The sequence below is a fragment of the Cucurbita pepo genome, chromosome LG07 (assembly GCF_002806865.2).
Source record: "Cucurbita pepo subsp. pepo cultivar mu-cu-16 chromosome LG07, ASM280686v2, whole genome shotgun sequence".
NCBI lineage: Eukaryota > Viridiplantae > Streptophyta > Magnoliopsida > Cucurbitales > Cucurbitaceae > Cucurbita > Cucurbita pepo.
The window spans coordinates 9,389,740-9,404,741 of NC_036644.1; the positions used below are offsets into that span (position 1 = coordinate 9,389,740).

At 36.6% G+C, this 15,002-nt stretch overlaps 3 protein-coding genes across 5 annotated transcripts; 2 read left to right on the top strand and 1 right to left on the bottom strand.

The window, feature by feature from the left end:
• The first annotated feature begins 3,809 nt into the window (after nt 1–3,809).
• On the top strand, nt 3,810–7,513 carry LOC111798083 (vacuolar protein sorting-associated protein 32 homolog 2). Of its 3 annotated transcripts, none has more exons than XM_023681044.1 (8): nt 3,810–3,956; nt 4,102–4,207; nt 4,815–4,914; nt 5,925–6,010; nt 6,122–6,213; nt 6,681–6,795; nt 6,883–7,078; nt 7,304–7,513. In XM_023681044.1, exons 2-7 carry the CDS (start codon nt 4,136–4,138, stop codon nt 7,072–7,074), a joined length of 657 nt encoding a protein of 218 aa, XP_023536812.1. In that variant the 5' UTR covers nt 3,810–3,956; nt 4,102–4,135; the 3' UTR covers nt 7,075–7,078; nt 7,304–7,513. The 3 variants fall into 3 exon arrangements, with proteins under 3 accessions (XP_023536812.1, XP_023536811.1, XP_023536810.1); XM_023681043.1 differs by having other exon boundaries at nt 3,813–3,952; XM_023681042.1 differs by having other exon boundaries at nt 3,814–3,967.
• A 460-nt stretch (nt 7,514–7,973) lies between these two features.
• LOC111797977 (rRNA methyltransferase 1, mitochondrial) lies at nt 7,974–10,269 on the bottom strand. The gene is made up of 2 exons (XM_023680900.1): nt 10,052–10,269; nt 7,974–9,836 (listed from the first exon to the last, which is right to left on the bottom strand). Exon 2 carries the CDS (start codon nt 9,813–9,815, stop codon nt 8,103–8,105), a length of 1,713 nt encoding a protein of 570 aa, XP_023536668.1. The 5' UTR covers nt 9,816–9,836; nt 10,052–10,269; the 3' UTR covers nt 7,974–8,102.
• A 201-nt stretch (nt 10,270–10,470) lies between these two features.
• LOC111797978 (histone acetyltransferase type B catalytic subunit-like) lies at nt 10,471–13,748 on the top strand. The gene is made up of 10 exons (XM_023680901.1): nt 10,471–10,614; nt 10,755–10,796; nt 11,197–11,309; nt 11,432–11,500; nt 11,613–11,651; nt 11,740–11,816; nt 11,965–12,067; nt 12,268–12,349; nt 12,472–12,632; nt 12,729–13,748. The coding sequence occupies exons 1-10, from the start codon at nt 10,536–10,538 to the stop codon at nt 13,356–13,358; spliced, it is 1,395 nt and encodes a 464-aa protein (XP_023536669.1). The 5' UTR covers nt 10,471–10,535; the 3' UTR covers nt 13,359–13,748.
• The last annotated feature ends 1,254 nt before the right edge of the window (nt 13,749–15,002 follow it).

Here is a 15,002-nt window from a genome sequence, read left to right on the forward strand (position 1 = left end):
TTTTTTTTTTTTTAGCGTCCGCATACTGCAATCGTTTACTGTATTTTGTGGGATTGTAAACCCTATGATTGTGTTCAGAAAAAAAGTGAACATAATATATATTTATAGTATCTGTGTATGTATACAAGTTTACTCTATTGGCGATTTTCATTTTGTTTTTATTTTGTCACATTTTAACAACTTTTATAATTAAAAGTTTTAAATATAAAATATTTTCTTAATGAGGCATTGATTTCTTTTTTTTTATTTATTTATTGAAATTGTTACTAAGTGACATAATAATATATCCCGTGAAAATGAAGTTGTTGGTGTCACGTGAATGAATATTGACTTATATTAATAAGGCTGGAATCCTAAAGATTCTTGGCAAAGGATTTGTCACTATATTGCTTCAAAATTAAATTTTAATTTCTAAATATATATTTTTTCTAACATATTATAATAATAATAATAATTTCGGTACACATTCTTTATTATTGCCTAAACCTAGGAATATCGACTCTCATCCTAGATATTGGTATTGACTAAATTGTCTTATCCATTCAAGTTTATTGGTAGACATTTAATGTTCAATTTCAAAAAAAAAAAAATATATATTGAGTAAAGGAAGGTTACATTAACAAATCGAGAGTGTTTGCGAGAATATGAATGCAGGTGAATAATGACAAAATATGATAATATTATTCACTCTTATAAACGAAAAGTAGCTAATATGACCATTTGTTGGGTATGTCTGAGCCATTAGGTACTGATCCAAGTCGTGAACATAAAATCATAACTAATAACACTGTTGGAGAAAGTGTCCACATCCATTAATTTAAGGAATGATCATGAGTTTACAATCAAAGAATACACTCTTTGTTGATGTGAGGCATTTTGGGGAAGCCCAAAGTAGAACTATGAGAGCTTATGCGCAAAGTGGACAATATCGTACCATTGTAGAGAGTCGTGTTCGTCTAACATGGTATCAGAACAACCATGCTAATAGATTGACAAATCTTTAAATGTCAAACAAAGTATTATGAATCTCGAAGGCATAGTCAAAAAGTGACTAGAGAAGTCGAACAATATCAACAAATACAATTTTTTTTAATAAATAAAAATATTATTGTGATATTGAAAATTTGGTAAAAAAAAAACTATCGAGGATAAGGTTTGAATGGATGAGGTGAATGGTCAAACCCCAATTGGAATTGTCTTGATTTGAGCTGACAAAAAGTAAATAATTGGAAGGTGGGGAAAAGGGAGCTTGGGACGGTTGCATTAAAATCTTGTCCAATTTGTTTTATTTATTTTTATATTTTATTTAATATTTAATTTGTGTCGTGTTAATTAATTTTTAATAAATTTTAAATACGACAGAAGACATTAGATACAAAATTAAAAAACAGTAAATAAAAGGATTAAGGCTAAATGCGTAATTTAACTAAATATTATTTTATTTTAGAGAAAGTCTTTGGTTTTCTTTATTGATATGGGGGAAAGGGTGTTGATTACAAAATCTTGCCTCAAATCTTGTAGTCCCATTTTCTCGGTGGGCCTTTCAATTCTCATTATGTAAAATAATTCAACTAAGTTTTTGATAGCAACCCCATGACTTTTTAGGTCATTAATTTTTTCTATACCATGTTTCAAACTTTTTCTTTTTCTCTTTTTTAGGGAATTGCGCTCACCGTGTATTTAATAGAGTCAGTGAACTCCAAAGTCTATCTTGACTCGAGTTTGTTAGTGTAACACTAAGCATAAGAAGCTAGCCCGACTCGTAACATTTGAATAGAAAATCACTATTAGGATCTCCACAATGGTATGATATTGTCCACTTTGAACATAAGCTCTCATGGCTTTGTTATAAACCCACTTATAAATCCATCATCTTCTGCTAAATTAACCAATGTGGGACTCATTCCCAATAATCCTCAACAATCCTCCCTTCGAACAAAGTACACTATAAGTCTTCCCTCAGGCTTATGGAACTCTCAAATAGTCTCCCCTTAATCGAGGCTCGACTCCTTTTGACTGCACCTTCGAGACTCACAATTTTTTGTTCAATATTTGAGAATGGGACTCACTCCCAATAAATCTTCAATAGTTTACTCTCTATAAAAAAACATAAATGGTTAGATCGCATAACAACAGACAACAGTATGTAGATGAACATTAAAAACTGAGATAATTTACTCTCTATAACGATGGAGCGAGCTGTAAATTAAATTATTTATAAATTTTATAAATATTTAAAAATGAATGAAAATATTTGTATAAAACACTAAAAGAAGACAAAAATTAATTTAAAATTAAAAATAAAATAAAATAATTAGGTGTTTTGAGTCGAAATTAGCGTTGAAAAAGAAAGGGAAATTGAAAGTGTTTATGAATGGTTGGACGTATGGCCATTGGGATTCGTGCGGTTCAAAATTTCCAAAGCTTTCTGATAAAGCCGGTGGGAAGCATCATGAAGACTAGAAACCACACGGCTTTACTTCGTTTTATTCCTTCCAAAAAAAAATAAAAAATAAAAAAAAAATTGTAAATTTAGAAATATATTAAATTTTTGTAAAAAAAAAAATTTATATTTTCTACCAAAAAGTATCCTACACTTTCAAAAGTTTGAATAATAATTTTAAAATTTTAAAAAATATAATTACACGGTTATTACTTCATTTTGATTTGTTGAGAAACGTCTTTTTTATAGCGAGTAAAGCTAGACAAGACTTATTTATTATTCAAAATCATGTCCGAGCAAACCATAATGATTATAATATAGAAAAATTTGTGGCCATCATCCGATGTTTCTATAAATCACACTTTAGTCGCTTTTACATATTTTCTTTTTTAAATATATATAATTATTTATTTAAATTTTATACAATATAAATTATAAAATATATATTTATTTTATTAAAAAATTAGGGAAATTGATATAAAGTAATAGAAAATGCCATATATATATATTTTTTAATTTCAAATGAGGGTCAAAAGGAAAATAAAATAAATAAGAGGAAAGAAGAAGGACAAAGGAGTAGGTAAGTTGTGTAGTGGAAATTGTCGACAGTCATCGAGTTACGGTCACCCGAGGTAATCTTAGCAGTTGTCTATTTTCGTCTACATTAAAAAATGGCGATTATTTCGGGATTTCATACCTAACATACAAAAAAAAACATTATTCAAATAAATTTAGATTCAATTAAATAATAATATATGATACTCGTGTGGACTGTGCAAAAGTTGAAGTGACATCTCGACAAGCTGTATAGGATATTGTCATAGTTTTTGTTTTGTTTTTTTTTTTTCTAAATTTATAAATCCATAAAAATATAATGATTAGATATTATTATTTTAGGATTTTTTAAAATTAAAAAAAAAGCGTATGCGAGAAGTTTGGATACTCTTATAAGAAATGTTTCGTTATCATTTAAAATTGATGTCAGATCTCATAATCCACCACCTTTGAAACCAGCATACTTGCTGGCACGCCACTCGGAACCTGCCCGTAGTATCGTTTGTAACAACTCAAGCTCACTACTGGCGTATATTGACTGCGGTATTATTACACATACGTAATAGGTTTAGATCATGGTAGGGTATATTGGACCGTTTAATTTGTTTGCATATCATATGAATAATTTGTATTATTTTGTACGTATCATTGGGCTTGTCGGTAACTGACCTGGTTGGCCCATATAATGTTCTGAAGCCCAAGTAAGATAATGGGCCGAGTCCATTTTAGTGACTGATTGGGCCCGGCCCATAAATCCTGTTTAAAATGAATTGGCGGAGTGAGTAATTGGTCGTTTTGATATACGGGAACCAATTAAATACATTGCCGCGTGTGGTGGACAAACAGCGACGGGAAGAGAGGGAACTCCAAATCTTCGTCCTTCCTTTTCTGGAGCGCCTTGGAAGAAACCCTTTCTACTTCAAATTTCTTCACAAATTCTTTCATTTCATTCTGATTGGTATAAATTTGGTACAATCTCTCGCTGGTTTCTCGATTCCTTTCTTGTTGGCATTGAATTTTTTTTTTGAATCGTGTCGAAGTTGATCGGCAGGGCGATTTCTCTTCTTGAGGAATTCATTTTGTCTGTGATTTCGTTGTTGCAGATCGAGGGGCGATTCTTTTTTCTTAGCTTAAACAATGTTAAACAGGCTTTTTGGTAAACCTAAACAAGAAGCCAATGCTTTGGCTACGTTAGACAAGTTGAACGAGGTATGTTTTACTTCGATGTTTTATTGTTTTTGATATTCTTTGTATGGAAATGATCTTTTCTTTTTCTCACTTGTTCTGAACCTATTTCATCGATCTTGATGGATGCTTGGCTTCTCGATCATTCCGTTTTTTCCTCGTCTTTTCCAAAAAACTAGTGTCTATGACGGCGTAGTAATTGGTTCTACTTGACGGAGTATTTGTGTTTATGACGTCGTATTAACTGGTTCTCCTTGATGGAGTACTAGTGTTTATGACGTCGTAGTAATTGGTTCTCCTTGACCGAGTATTAGTGTTTATAATGCGGTAGTAATTGGTTTCCAGTTGAAATTATCGTCTTATTTGGATTTGTTAACTCGTAATTTTACATTTGTCTTGCCACTGGTAACTGCCGTTCTCTAGGTGAAATGTCGCTTATGTAAGAAAGGAAACCTGTGTACTACAATGCTGTGTTTTTATTCTATGCGGGTATATTGAAGGAATAGATATTTGGAATTGCGTCTAAAATATTGGTTGCGTAGATTTGTGTAGTCCGACTAAGCTTTTCATAATTGTCCGGCGTTGTTTGATTTAATTGCTTCCTTTTCATCGTCTGGGATTATCTGTTTAGACACTTGAAATGCTGGAGAAGAAAGAGAACGTTCTTATTAAGAAGGCTGCTGCAGAGGTTGAAAAAGCTAAAGAATTCACAAGAGTGAAGAATAAACGAGGTATGTTATGTAATTGGGTGATCTCTTCTATGGTCAAATGCTTCTTGGTATTAATTTTTGTTCCTTTTTTGAGTATTTGTTCGCATGTGAAGTGTGAATAAGATTTAATTAACACCCGGTTTCTCGGCTCTGGAGTGTTAATTTGATGGTACTGCCATTCTTGTTTAATGTTATCTCATGCTTAAAAGTTTTACAACTTTCAATATGCCCTGAAATGCAAGTTGTGCTTATGTCTGTATATTGCAGTATGATACTCAGCAGAATCTATTACTGAATCCTCCATCTACTTTTTTTGTTTATTTCCTTATTAGGAAAATCTTGTGCTTGTTTATTCTACTCTACATCCTCAATTGATGAAGTAGCCTCGTGCATTTTTTGGAGGATGATTTTTCTTGTGTTTTGTTGCCAGTCTTAATGACTGATGGTTGCAATGTATCCCAATATTTTTTTGTTGTAGTTTATGATGGCCTAACATTTGTAGCTTTGTTTATTTCAAATCTTCGTTTGAGCTTTCTTTCATTTTTGGAGTTTTGTGATTTTCCTTGTTCTTATCTTTATCAGTGTTTTGGATATCACTTTCAAATGGGTTTTAATTTTATATTTCATGTCTATTTTAGTCTGAGCTGCATTTTTGGAGTTTATTCTGTCTGCTTTTTTGGGCTCTATAGTTTGTTCCTTTTCATTCTTGTTGATTTATTTAATATTTTTAAAATCATTGTAATTTTTGCTGTTCCCTATCCTTCTATCTCTATATTACCTCGTGTTCTTATTTGCCAACCCATTTGGATCGTTTTGTTTATTGGATATGAATATCAAATATTAGGATTAAATGTCTAGGATATGAAACAGTTCTGTTTATAACTCGAACGTTTGTTCTTTTCAAGAATTGTTGTTTATAGGTTTCCTTCCTGACAATTTAATTAGTTTAATCAATTAGTTAGATCTGAAAGAAAAAATTAATGATATTAAATTTAAAGATTCGATTCATAGTCATTAGAATTTGGTTGCAGCGGCCATACAGTGTTTGAAGAGGAAAAGGCTTTATGAACAGCAAGTAGAGCAACTTGGAAATTTCCAATTGCGTATCCATGATCAGGTGAGCTGGAGTTGTTATTTACTGATTGATGAGACATTTATTTCTTGTACTTTCAGCTAACTGCATTGAACTAAACCTTTTACTTTATGAACAATTTTATTACTGTTGCAGATGATTATGTTAGAAGGCGCAAAAGCTACAACGGAGACTGTAGATGCTTTGAGAACAGGAGCATCTGCAATGAAGGCCATGCAGAAAGCAACGTATGCCTAATATTTATTTGATTTGCTTTCTTTCTGCCTTCGTGGGTTATAACCTTTCAGGATTTTCTTCTTGTTGGATCATTAAATCATCTTAGATATATAGTTTCAAGGTTTCTATAAAAATTTTAACCAACATTCTTTTTGTGTTTATAATCGATCTTTTAGCACAACTATTAACATTAATATTGCCTAAGCCGGAAAATGAAAAAAAAAAAGAAAAAAGAAAAAACTGTACAAAACACTGCTCAACTTATTTATGCTCTTCGTTCATCGTGTTATTGATGTTAAGCTAGCCAATCTTGAGAAAGTTAGCTATTACCATTAAGCATTACTTGCAATGGCCACTGAAAAATGAAATAATTTGTGAAAGTTTGTTTCATGTTTTATTTCTTTAACCGAGGTTGTGAAATTTGGAACCGTACTTATTTTAAAAAAGTAGGCTGATTATTTGAAACTTTCTTCTCCAGAAACATTGATGATGTGGACAAGACGATGGATGAGATCAATGAGCAGACTGAGAATATGAAACAGATACAGGAAGCGCTGTCAACTCCAATTGGTGCTGCAGCTGATTTCGATGAGGTACTTAATCTTTGGCTTGTTTCTTGGCCTCTCCTGGTATCTGCTTATGTCTCATAATTCATCTATTAACAATGGTGGTGTAATCAGGATGAATTGGAGGCAGAACTCGAGGAGCTTGAAAGTGCTGAGTTGGAAGAACAACTTCTCCAGCCAGCCTCGACGGCTCCTGCTGGACCTGTCTCAGTCCCGTCAGGCCGAGTTCCTGCTCGCCCTGTTCCACAGAAGAGAACTGCTGAAGAAGACGAGCTGGCAGCTCTGCAAGCTGAGATGGCCCTCTAACCAGGTTTGTTCCGTAGCCCAATCTAAGCTGAATGAGCTCCGATTAACTTTCAATAATCACACTGTTCTTTTAATGTTTTATGGTTAAATTACAAATTTATTATTTTCAAAGTTCAAGTACTTAATAAACTCGATGAACTAAATTTGTAGTTGAACGTTGTTTCATCTTAAAAGATTACGTTTTATCCATTGTTTGAGCAGAGAACTGAATTTTAATTGGACATTGCAGGTGGTGCATACGAGTATCATCTTCTGGCAGATTGCATCCGAATCTTCTAAGCGTTTGATTGAAATTTTACACAAATTACCCTTCCCTGCGGCAAGACAATGTATATATAAAGGTGCAAAATTACTGGGATCTTCATCTTAAAATCATCTAAAAATCTTATACGAATCTTCAATTTTAAATTATTGGGAAATCTAGGTAATATTTGAGTAATTATAATTTCTTTGACTTATAATAAAAATGGCATGATTGTTTACTATATATAAGTTTTGACTGAAGGTAGTGATGAGTTTAGTTGCCTTAGTTATCAACCTGCCGTTTATGAATTGTTCTTTTCTACCCAGCCCATATATACTGATTAGGCATTCGGACGGACAAATATATTACTGATTGGATCTGCACGGCCCAGCCCAAATTCTATTTCGCTTGTACACTTGGCCCACATTGAGCTTGGCCCAAAGTGTTCGGCCCAAGTAATCTCTAGTTCGTATATTTTCCAATATTTAAATTAAAATTAGTTTATTGGTAACGCTTTAGAAACAATTTAGTCTATTAATATTTTCTTTACAAATTTTGTAAATATATTTATATTATATTTTTTCGTGCATAAAAATATGGTTGTTATTTAATCAATTTAGATAAAAATTAAGTTCTAATTGAGACCACCAACTAATAACCATATTTCAACTACATGGGGGTAGCCATGTCATGTCACACACCAATTATAAGAAATCATGAAACCCACATCATTTGATTGCAACAGGGAACTAAAAATGAATGGATCTACTCTATAATGAAGGTGTTAAATAGAGGGTTCATACGATTCATTCTTGTAATTGCTTCCAATTAGGTGGTGAACAAGCACGCCTGCTGCAACGCTGACGTTTAAGCTCTCCACAGCCATGAAGGATCGAAACTCGTCAACCGAGCTTTCCTTTGTTGGTTGTGTTGTTTCGATGTCATTATCTTTATCCATTGCTATATCAACTGGAATATTCCCAGGTATTTTAACAAGCTGTGAACAAGATCTCTCCACCAAGGGCCTCAAACCAGTGCCTTCACTGCCCAACACTAGGATTGTTGGTGCCCCCGGTGGTACCTCTTCCAAATCAATGGATTTCGAAGAAACCGAAGCTCCAAGGACTCGCCAACCGTTCTCAGCCGAGGATGTTAAGAATTGCATCATGTTCTTACAATACCTAAGCTCCATCAACTCGAGCGAACCAGCACTAGCTTTACTAACAACACCACTTAATGGAGCTGAATTCTTTGCACATAACACAACCCCCGACGCACCAAAGAAATAAGCCGATCTTATTATCGCCCCCAAGTTTTGAGGGTCTGTAACTTCGTCCAACGCTAACCAAAGCGAGCCTTTGTCTTCTTCAAGTGAGACAGGATCCAACTCCATTATTTTTACCATTTCCAACGGAGAGGCGTCTAGCACGAGACCTTGATGTGGACGGTTATCCGAAAGCATATTCAAATCATGCTTCGATATTTCCTTTACGGTTAACGCATTCCTTTCAGCCAACCTAAGAACTTTCTCAAACCCTTTCTTGTCCTTCTTCTTCTTGTTATTGTTGTTCAAGTCGAGTCCTTCTTGCATATACAATGCATAGAACTCTCTTCTTCCAGCTGACAAAGCAGCCAACACTGGTCCGACACCATAAACACCTTCACCAACCATTTTAGGCAGAGTGGATTCAGAAGCTTCCTTCCATGTTTTTCTACTCAAGCTTTCCTGTTTATTCCATCTCTGAAACTCAGGTCTCTCAAATTTACTTTTGATCTTATCCCATCTCGGATCAGCAATGGCCTCCGTTTCTTCATCTTCTACTTCGACATCACGGCTTCGCTGCTCCTCATTATCAACTCTTCCCCTCCTACTTTCTCTTCTTTCCTCTGCATACTCCATGCGTTGTGTAGCAAGCTTCTCTGCAGAGACCTCCCAAGAAGAACGGTAAGCGCTTCCAACAGGTGCTTTGCCATATCTCTTTTCCTGTTCATCCCCAGATGGCCTATTACCCCTTTTCCCAATTGTCTTCTTTGAATAGTCCCATGAAGACCTCATCTTTTCTGACCCAGAATTTGATTCCTTCCATGATGATCGATCCCCTCTCTTCTTTGTTGTTGATTTATCCAACCATCTTGCCTTCTCAAAACTGTTTGTTGCTGCTAACCAAGGAAGCTTATCCCTAGATTTCACTCCTTCGTCTTTAATTGAATGGGAGCTCGAATACGTTCGAGAATTCAGAGAAGATTCAATGGTCAAAGCAGGTGAGCTCAATTTGGGGCTTACTAATTTCCTAATTTCTGGAGAGCAATGGTGACTACGAATTGAAAGGTTCATAAGGTTGGCCAGAGAGAAATTAACATGAAAGCTCTGACATGACCCAGATGAAGAAACTGTACAACTAACCCAATTAGAGTTTATTGGGAGTTTTGGACACGTCCGGTGGAAATTTGAGGAGTGAAATGATTTGTAGCATCTGGCTCCTGAAGAAACTCTCATGGCATGAGGAAATGCCTGCCTCTGTTAAAGAAATAGCAGCAGCATTGAATGAACACAATTATAGAGCATAGTCGACTTACGAATGAAAAGAGATATGACTGATCATGTCCGAATCAGAACAGACAAACACGAATTTGTTGCTACCCCGCTGTTCTTTAAAAAAAACCTCCATTCAATAAGTTCTAATTTGTGTTTTCAAGTGAGAAGAAAGACAGAGACGAAGATTGGGGGAATACCTGCAACAACAGAGTAGAAAACCAGAGCCAAACCCAGAGGAAGAAGGCTGCGGTGGCAAGAACAGGAGAACGACGACGGCGGGGCGGCGGCACTGGTTAAACGGATGAGGAGACGGCGACGGCGACGGCGTGAAGAAGACAAAGAAGCGGGGAGCAGAGCAGTTAGGGTTTTCCTCTGTCTTTTGACAATTTTTATTTGATTTTACAATCGCGGGATAAGTTTTTGTTTTTCTTGAAGAAAAAATAAAAAAGAAATTAAATAAGAAAGGAAGAGTTTTCGAAATGACCCGGGATGAGACATGTGAACCCGATGGGCCGGCCCAAATCGGCGTATAGCCCCGGCATTCGACAGCACGTGAGATGCACGCTACGAAGACATCTCAAGCTGTCCACTATATATATATATCTCACTCCGTTCGGTTTGTCTGGACGAATTTCCCGCGCCTCGACTTCACTTTTCCCGCTCAGTAAACCCTAATCCAAGATGGGACAGAAGCAACAAGCCTCTGCTGATCCATGCCCCAAAACTAAGAAAAAGCGTCGCGTCGTCTTCTCCGCCATCGGTAATTTCTCTCCTCATTTTTTCTCACACTCCTTCAGCTCAATTTCGCTTCTTCATTTCGTTAATTTACAGCTTCTCCCTCCCTTGATAGCTCACTGGAACATGTTCCGTTTTCTCTTTGTATCTCTCGGTGTCGCGCAGATACTGGTGTTGCAGCAAAAGATTGCATCAAAATCTACCTTGGTATGGCTATTTCGCTTTCTTAACTGTTCGATTTCAAAGCGATTTTGTTTTAATTTGCTTGTGCTTCGCTTGGGATAGATTTTTCATTTTCGTGGATACATTTTAACTCCGTGTATGTTTCAGAGTCCACGTGGTTCGGTTGAATTGATTTTTCAGACGACGTGTACAGGGCTCATTTTTAAGCGTGTTTTTTAATAGGACATTTGCGACGAATTTTGTGCATTTCCACAGTTACAGGCCCTTCTCACGATAAATTAGTAGCGTTGCCTGTTGCGTAGTCTTTTTCTGTGTTATGGGTTGGGTTGGGTTGGGTTGGTTGGAAATCTGGTATTTGGAGTTGCGAGCAAACGATTAGTTTGAGCATTTTATTCATCATTTTTATGTTTGTCTGTTGTTGCAGTTTGTACCAAAGAGGAAGTGGGAAGTACAGATAGTCTTTGTATTGACCCAGTTGACTTGAACAACTTCTTTGATGACGAAGAGGGAAAGATTTATGGTTACCAAGGTTTGGAGGTAAACGCTTGGATCTGTTTAGAATAAAGGTTTTGGCTTGTATTGTTTGTGGAATGATATATTTATCCAAAATGGATCGAGGTTGGTGCTGGCTCTATTCTTAGGTTCGATGTTTTTTGCAGATTACTGTATGGTTCAGCATCGTCTCATTTCAGGCCTACGCGGATATAGTTTTCGAGAGTACGTCTGATGTAAGTGCTTTTCGTTTTTTTCCCTCTTCTTTTCCCCTCTTGAATGCATTAGTTTTCCCTGTTCTTCTGTTTTTGGACATTTGGCAGTAAATATTTTTCTTTCTTGTTATAGGGCGGTAAGGGTATTACAGATCTGAAGTCTGCTCTTCAGGTGAACATTTTGAAGTACAGGATTCACAATCCAGTTATTTATTGGTACATAGAGATTATTTTGATAGTTAGACTCGCTTTTTTAACAGAATATATTTGCCGAGACTCTTGTGGACAACAAAGATGAATTCCTTCAAACTTTTTCGAAGGATGTCAATTTTATTGGGTAATTATCTATGTCTGTTACATCTTTATCATTGATTCTTCTTTTTTGTATATAAACCTTAACTATGTACTCTGTTGCCCTCTCTTTGTCATTGGTTCTCATATCTTATCAGATGATGTATTTTTCCCATTTTAAATAAATATTGCAGATCCCTGGTTGCAGATGGAGAAGTACTGTATCCTAAAGATTCCTCCAACGGGCAATTTTTCAGTTCTAACTTTGATTTACAAGCAGATAATTCTGATTTGGAGGTTCTTTCCTTGTTCGAGTTCTATGTTACTCTGTTATGGTTCTTAAGAGGAATTTATTGTATCTCTATCTTGATTTCCCCACGTCTAGCTAGTTTATTGATTAAGTTGGTCAAGGAAATGAAAATAAACTTCTGCTGTTTTGTCAAGTGATGTAATTCAGAGTTTATTGACTTGGTGTGTCTGATTACCTTCTGATCCAGGTGTTTCGATTGGCTATGGACAATATGGCTGGAAGAAACCTCTATAGTCGCTTGGTTCCTCTTGCTCTTCTTCTTATTGATGGTATTTTTTGTCTTATTCGATGTCTCATTTAATTTTATCATTGGAAATTTCTTTTAATGTTCCAGAGACTGATCAAGTATAGAACCTAAAATGTCACTTTTTTTTGTTTTAAATATAATTAGGTAGCAGCCCTATTGATGTTTCTGATCCAAGATGGGAGTTGTATGTCCTTGTTCAGAAGAACAATGGTCAACTGGGGCAAACACATCCTACATTGCTAGGATTTGCTGCCCTTTATCGCTTCTACCACTATCCTGACAGTTCTCGCTTGCGTCTGAGCCAGGTTTAGTATTTTTATCCGCTACTTCTTGTGGTCGAGTCTAGTTAATGAATTGCGGTGTCTGGCATAACCATTTACTGATGTCTGGCATTTGTTCAGATACTTGTTCTCCCTCCTTACCAGCGTAAGGGCTTTGGGTGTTTCCTTTTAGAGGTGCTGAACAATGTTGCAATATCAGAAAATGTTTATGATTTCACCATTGAAGAGCCATTAAGTCAGCTACTACAGATGCGAACTTGCATTGATGTTAAACGTCTGCGGGGATTTGGCCCCATCCAAGAAGCTGTAGAATCTGCCGTTTCGCAATTTAAACTAGGGAAGCTATCAAAGAAGGTTTCCTTCCCTCCGCTTTTACCCCCAACTGCAGCTATTGTAGATGTTAGAAAAAGTTTGAAAATTACGAAGGAACAGTTCTTACACTGTTGGGAGATACTAGTCTTTTTAGGTCTCGAACCTGACAAGCACATGGAAGATTTTATTCTTGCAGTTTCAAGTAGAATGCGAGATGAATTGATTGGTGAAAGCTCAGACGCCGAAGGGAAACAAGTGATTGACGTTCCTACTGATTATGATCAAGAGATGTCATTTGTAATGTTCAGATCAACAAGCAATGCGACTAGCGTTGAGGCGGATGAATCCCGGGCTAATCAAGAAGAACAACTCAAAAAGTTAGTAGACGATAGAGTGAAAGAAATCAAGCTGATTGCACAAAAGGTATCTGCAGATTAATTCCCGAACATATCACGCCTTTCTAGAGCTCTCGTTTCACAAAAATCTGTTCACTGAAGCAGCAGCTTGTTTTTTATTCGTCCCCGATTAATTGGGATGAACAGATTACCAGGGTTTTTTCCAGAATCGATGAAAGTTTGCCATAACTTTCTGAGTTCTTCGACCTTGAATCTTGACTAAAGTATCACAATTCCTTGTACCATATGAATTAGTGTATTTGTCACTGTAGGAAAGGGCCAGAGGAAAGTAGTCTGTATTAGGATATATGCTCTTTTGGAGTTCTTGAACTAGGATCTTAATGGATAGACATTTTGCCACTATGGCCAATCAGCTGTAGGATGTCCACTATGGCTAGCTTGATAATGGCTTGTGTTATGATCTCGAATATAAGTTATTTCCATATTGAACTATTAGAATTTAGCCATTTATTTTGTTGGCCCATGTTTTGAAAGCCATGCCCAATTATACCTTATCGTTCCATTTTGAGGCCCAGACTAGACCATGTTTACAAGCCCAGCCCACTTATACCATATCGATACATTGTGAGGCCAAAACTCGACGAAAGCCCATGTTTTAAACAGCCAAGCCCAATTATACCTTACCGATCCATATTAAGGCCCAAACTGGAAGAAAGCCCATGTTTTAAAGGCCCAGCCCAATTATACCTTAACGATCCTTTAAAGGCCCAAACTGGACGAAGCCCATGTTTTAAAGGCCCAGCCCAATTATATAGCGATCGGTTTTGAGGCCCAAACTGGAAGAAAGCCCGGCCCAATTATACCTTATCCATCAATATCTAGGCCCAAAACTGGACGAAAGCCATGTTTTAAAGGCCCAGCCCAATTATATAGCGATCGGTTTTGAGGCCCAAACTTGACAAAAGCCCATGTTTGAAAAGCCCGGCCCAATTAAACCTTATCGATCCTTTCCGAGGCCCCCACTGGACGAAAGCCCGGCCCAATTATAACTTACCGAATCAGATTGAGGCCCAAAACTAGTAGAAAGCCCATGTTTTAAAGGCCCAGCCCAATTGTATATCGATCCGTTTGAGGCCCAAACTGGACGAAAGCCCATGTTTGAAAAGCCCGGCCCAATTATAACTTACCGAATCTATTGAGGCCCAAACTAGTCGAAAGCCCATGTTTGAATGGCCCAGCCCAATTATACCTTACGATCCTTTAGAGGCCCAAACTGGACAAAGCCCATGTTTTAAAAAAAGCCCGGCCCAATTATACCTTAGCGATCCATATCTAGGCCCAAAACTGGACGAAAGCCATGTTTTAAAGGCCCAGCCCAATTATATAGCGATCGGTTTTGAGGCCCAAACTTGACAAAAGCCCATGTTTGAAAAGCCCGGCCCAATTAAACCTTATCGATCCTTTCCGAGGCCCAAACTGGACGAAAGCCCATGTTTTAAAAAGCCCGGCCCAATTATAACTTACCGAATCAGATTGAGGCCCAAACTAGTAGAAAGCCCATGTTTTAAAGGCCCAGCACAATTGTATAGCGATCCGTTTTGAGGCCCAAACTGGACGAAAGCCCATGTTTGAAAAGCCCGGCCCAATTATAACTTACCGAATCATATTGAGGCCCAGCCCAATTATACCGTAACGAACCGTTTTGAGGCCCAAACAGGATGAAAGC

Bases quoted from the DNA above. Each gene is read 5' to 3' on its own strand.
- LOC111798083 (XM_023681044.1), top strand. From the start codon at position 4,136: ATGTTAAACAGGCTTTTTGGTAAACCTAAACAAGAAGCCAATGCTTTG. The intron at 4,208-4,814 runs GTATGTTTTACT...TTATCTGTTTAG, and splicing joins CGTTAGACAAGTTGAACGAG to ACACTTGAAATGCTGGAGAA. The intron at 6,796-6,882 runs GTACTTAATCTT...TGGTGTAATCAG, and splicing joins CTGCAGCTGATTTCGATGAG to GATGAATTGGAGGCAGAACT.
- LOC111797977 (XM_023680900.1), bottom strand. From the start codon at position 9,815: ATGAGAGTTTCTTCAGGAGCCAGATGCTACAAATCATTTCACTCCTCA.
- LOC111797978 (XM_023680901.1), top strand. From the start codon at position 10,536: ATGGGACAGAAGCAACAAGCCTCTGCTGATCCATGCCCCAAAACTAAG. The intron at 10,615-10,754 runs GTAATTTCTCTC...GGTGTCGCGCAG, and splicing joins CGTCGTCTTCTCCGCCATCG to ATACTGGTGTTGCAGCAAAA. The intron at 10,797-11,196 runs GTATGGCTATTT...CTGTTGTTGCAG, and splicing joins TTGCATCAAAATCTACCTTG to TTTGTACCAAAGAGGAAGTG.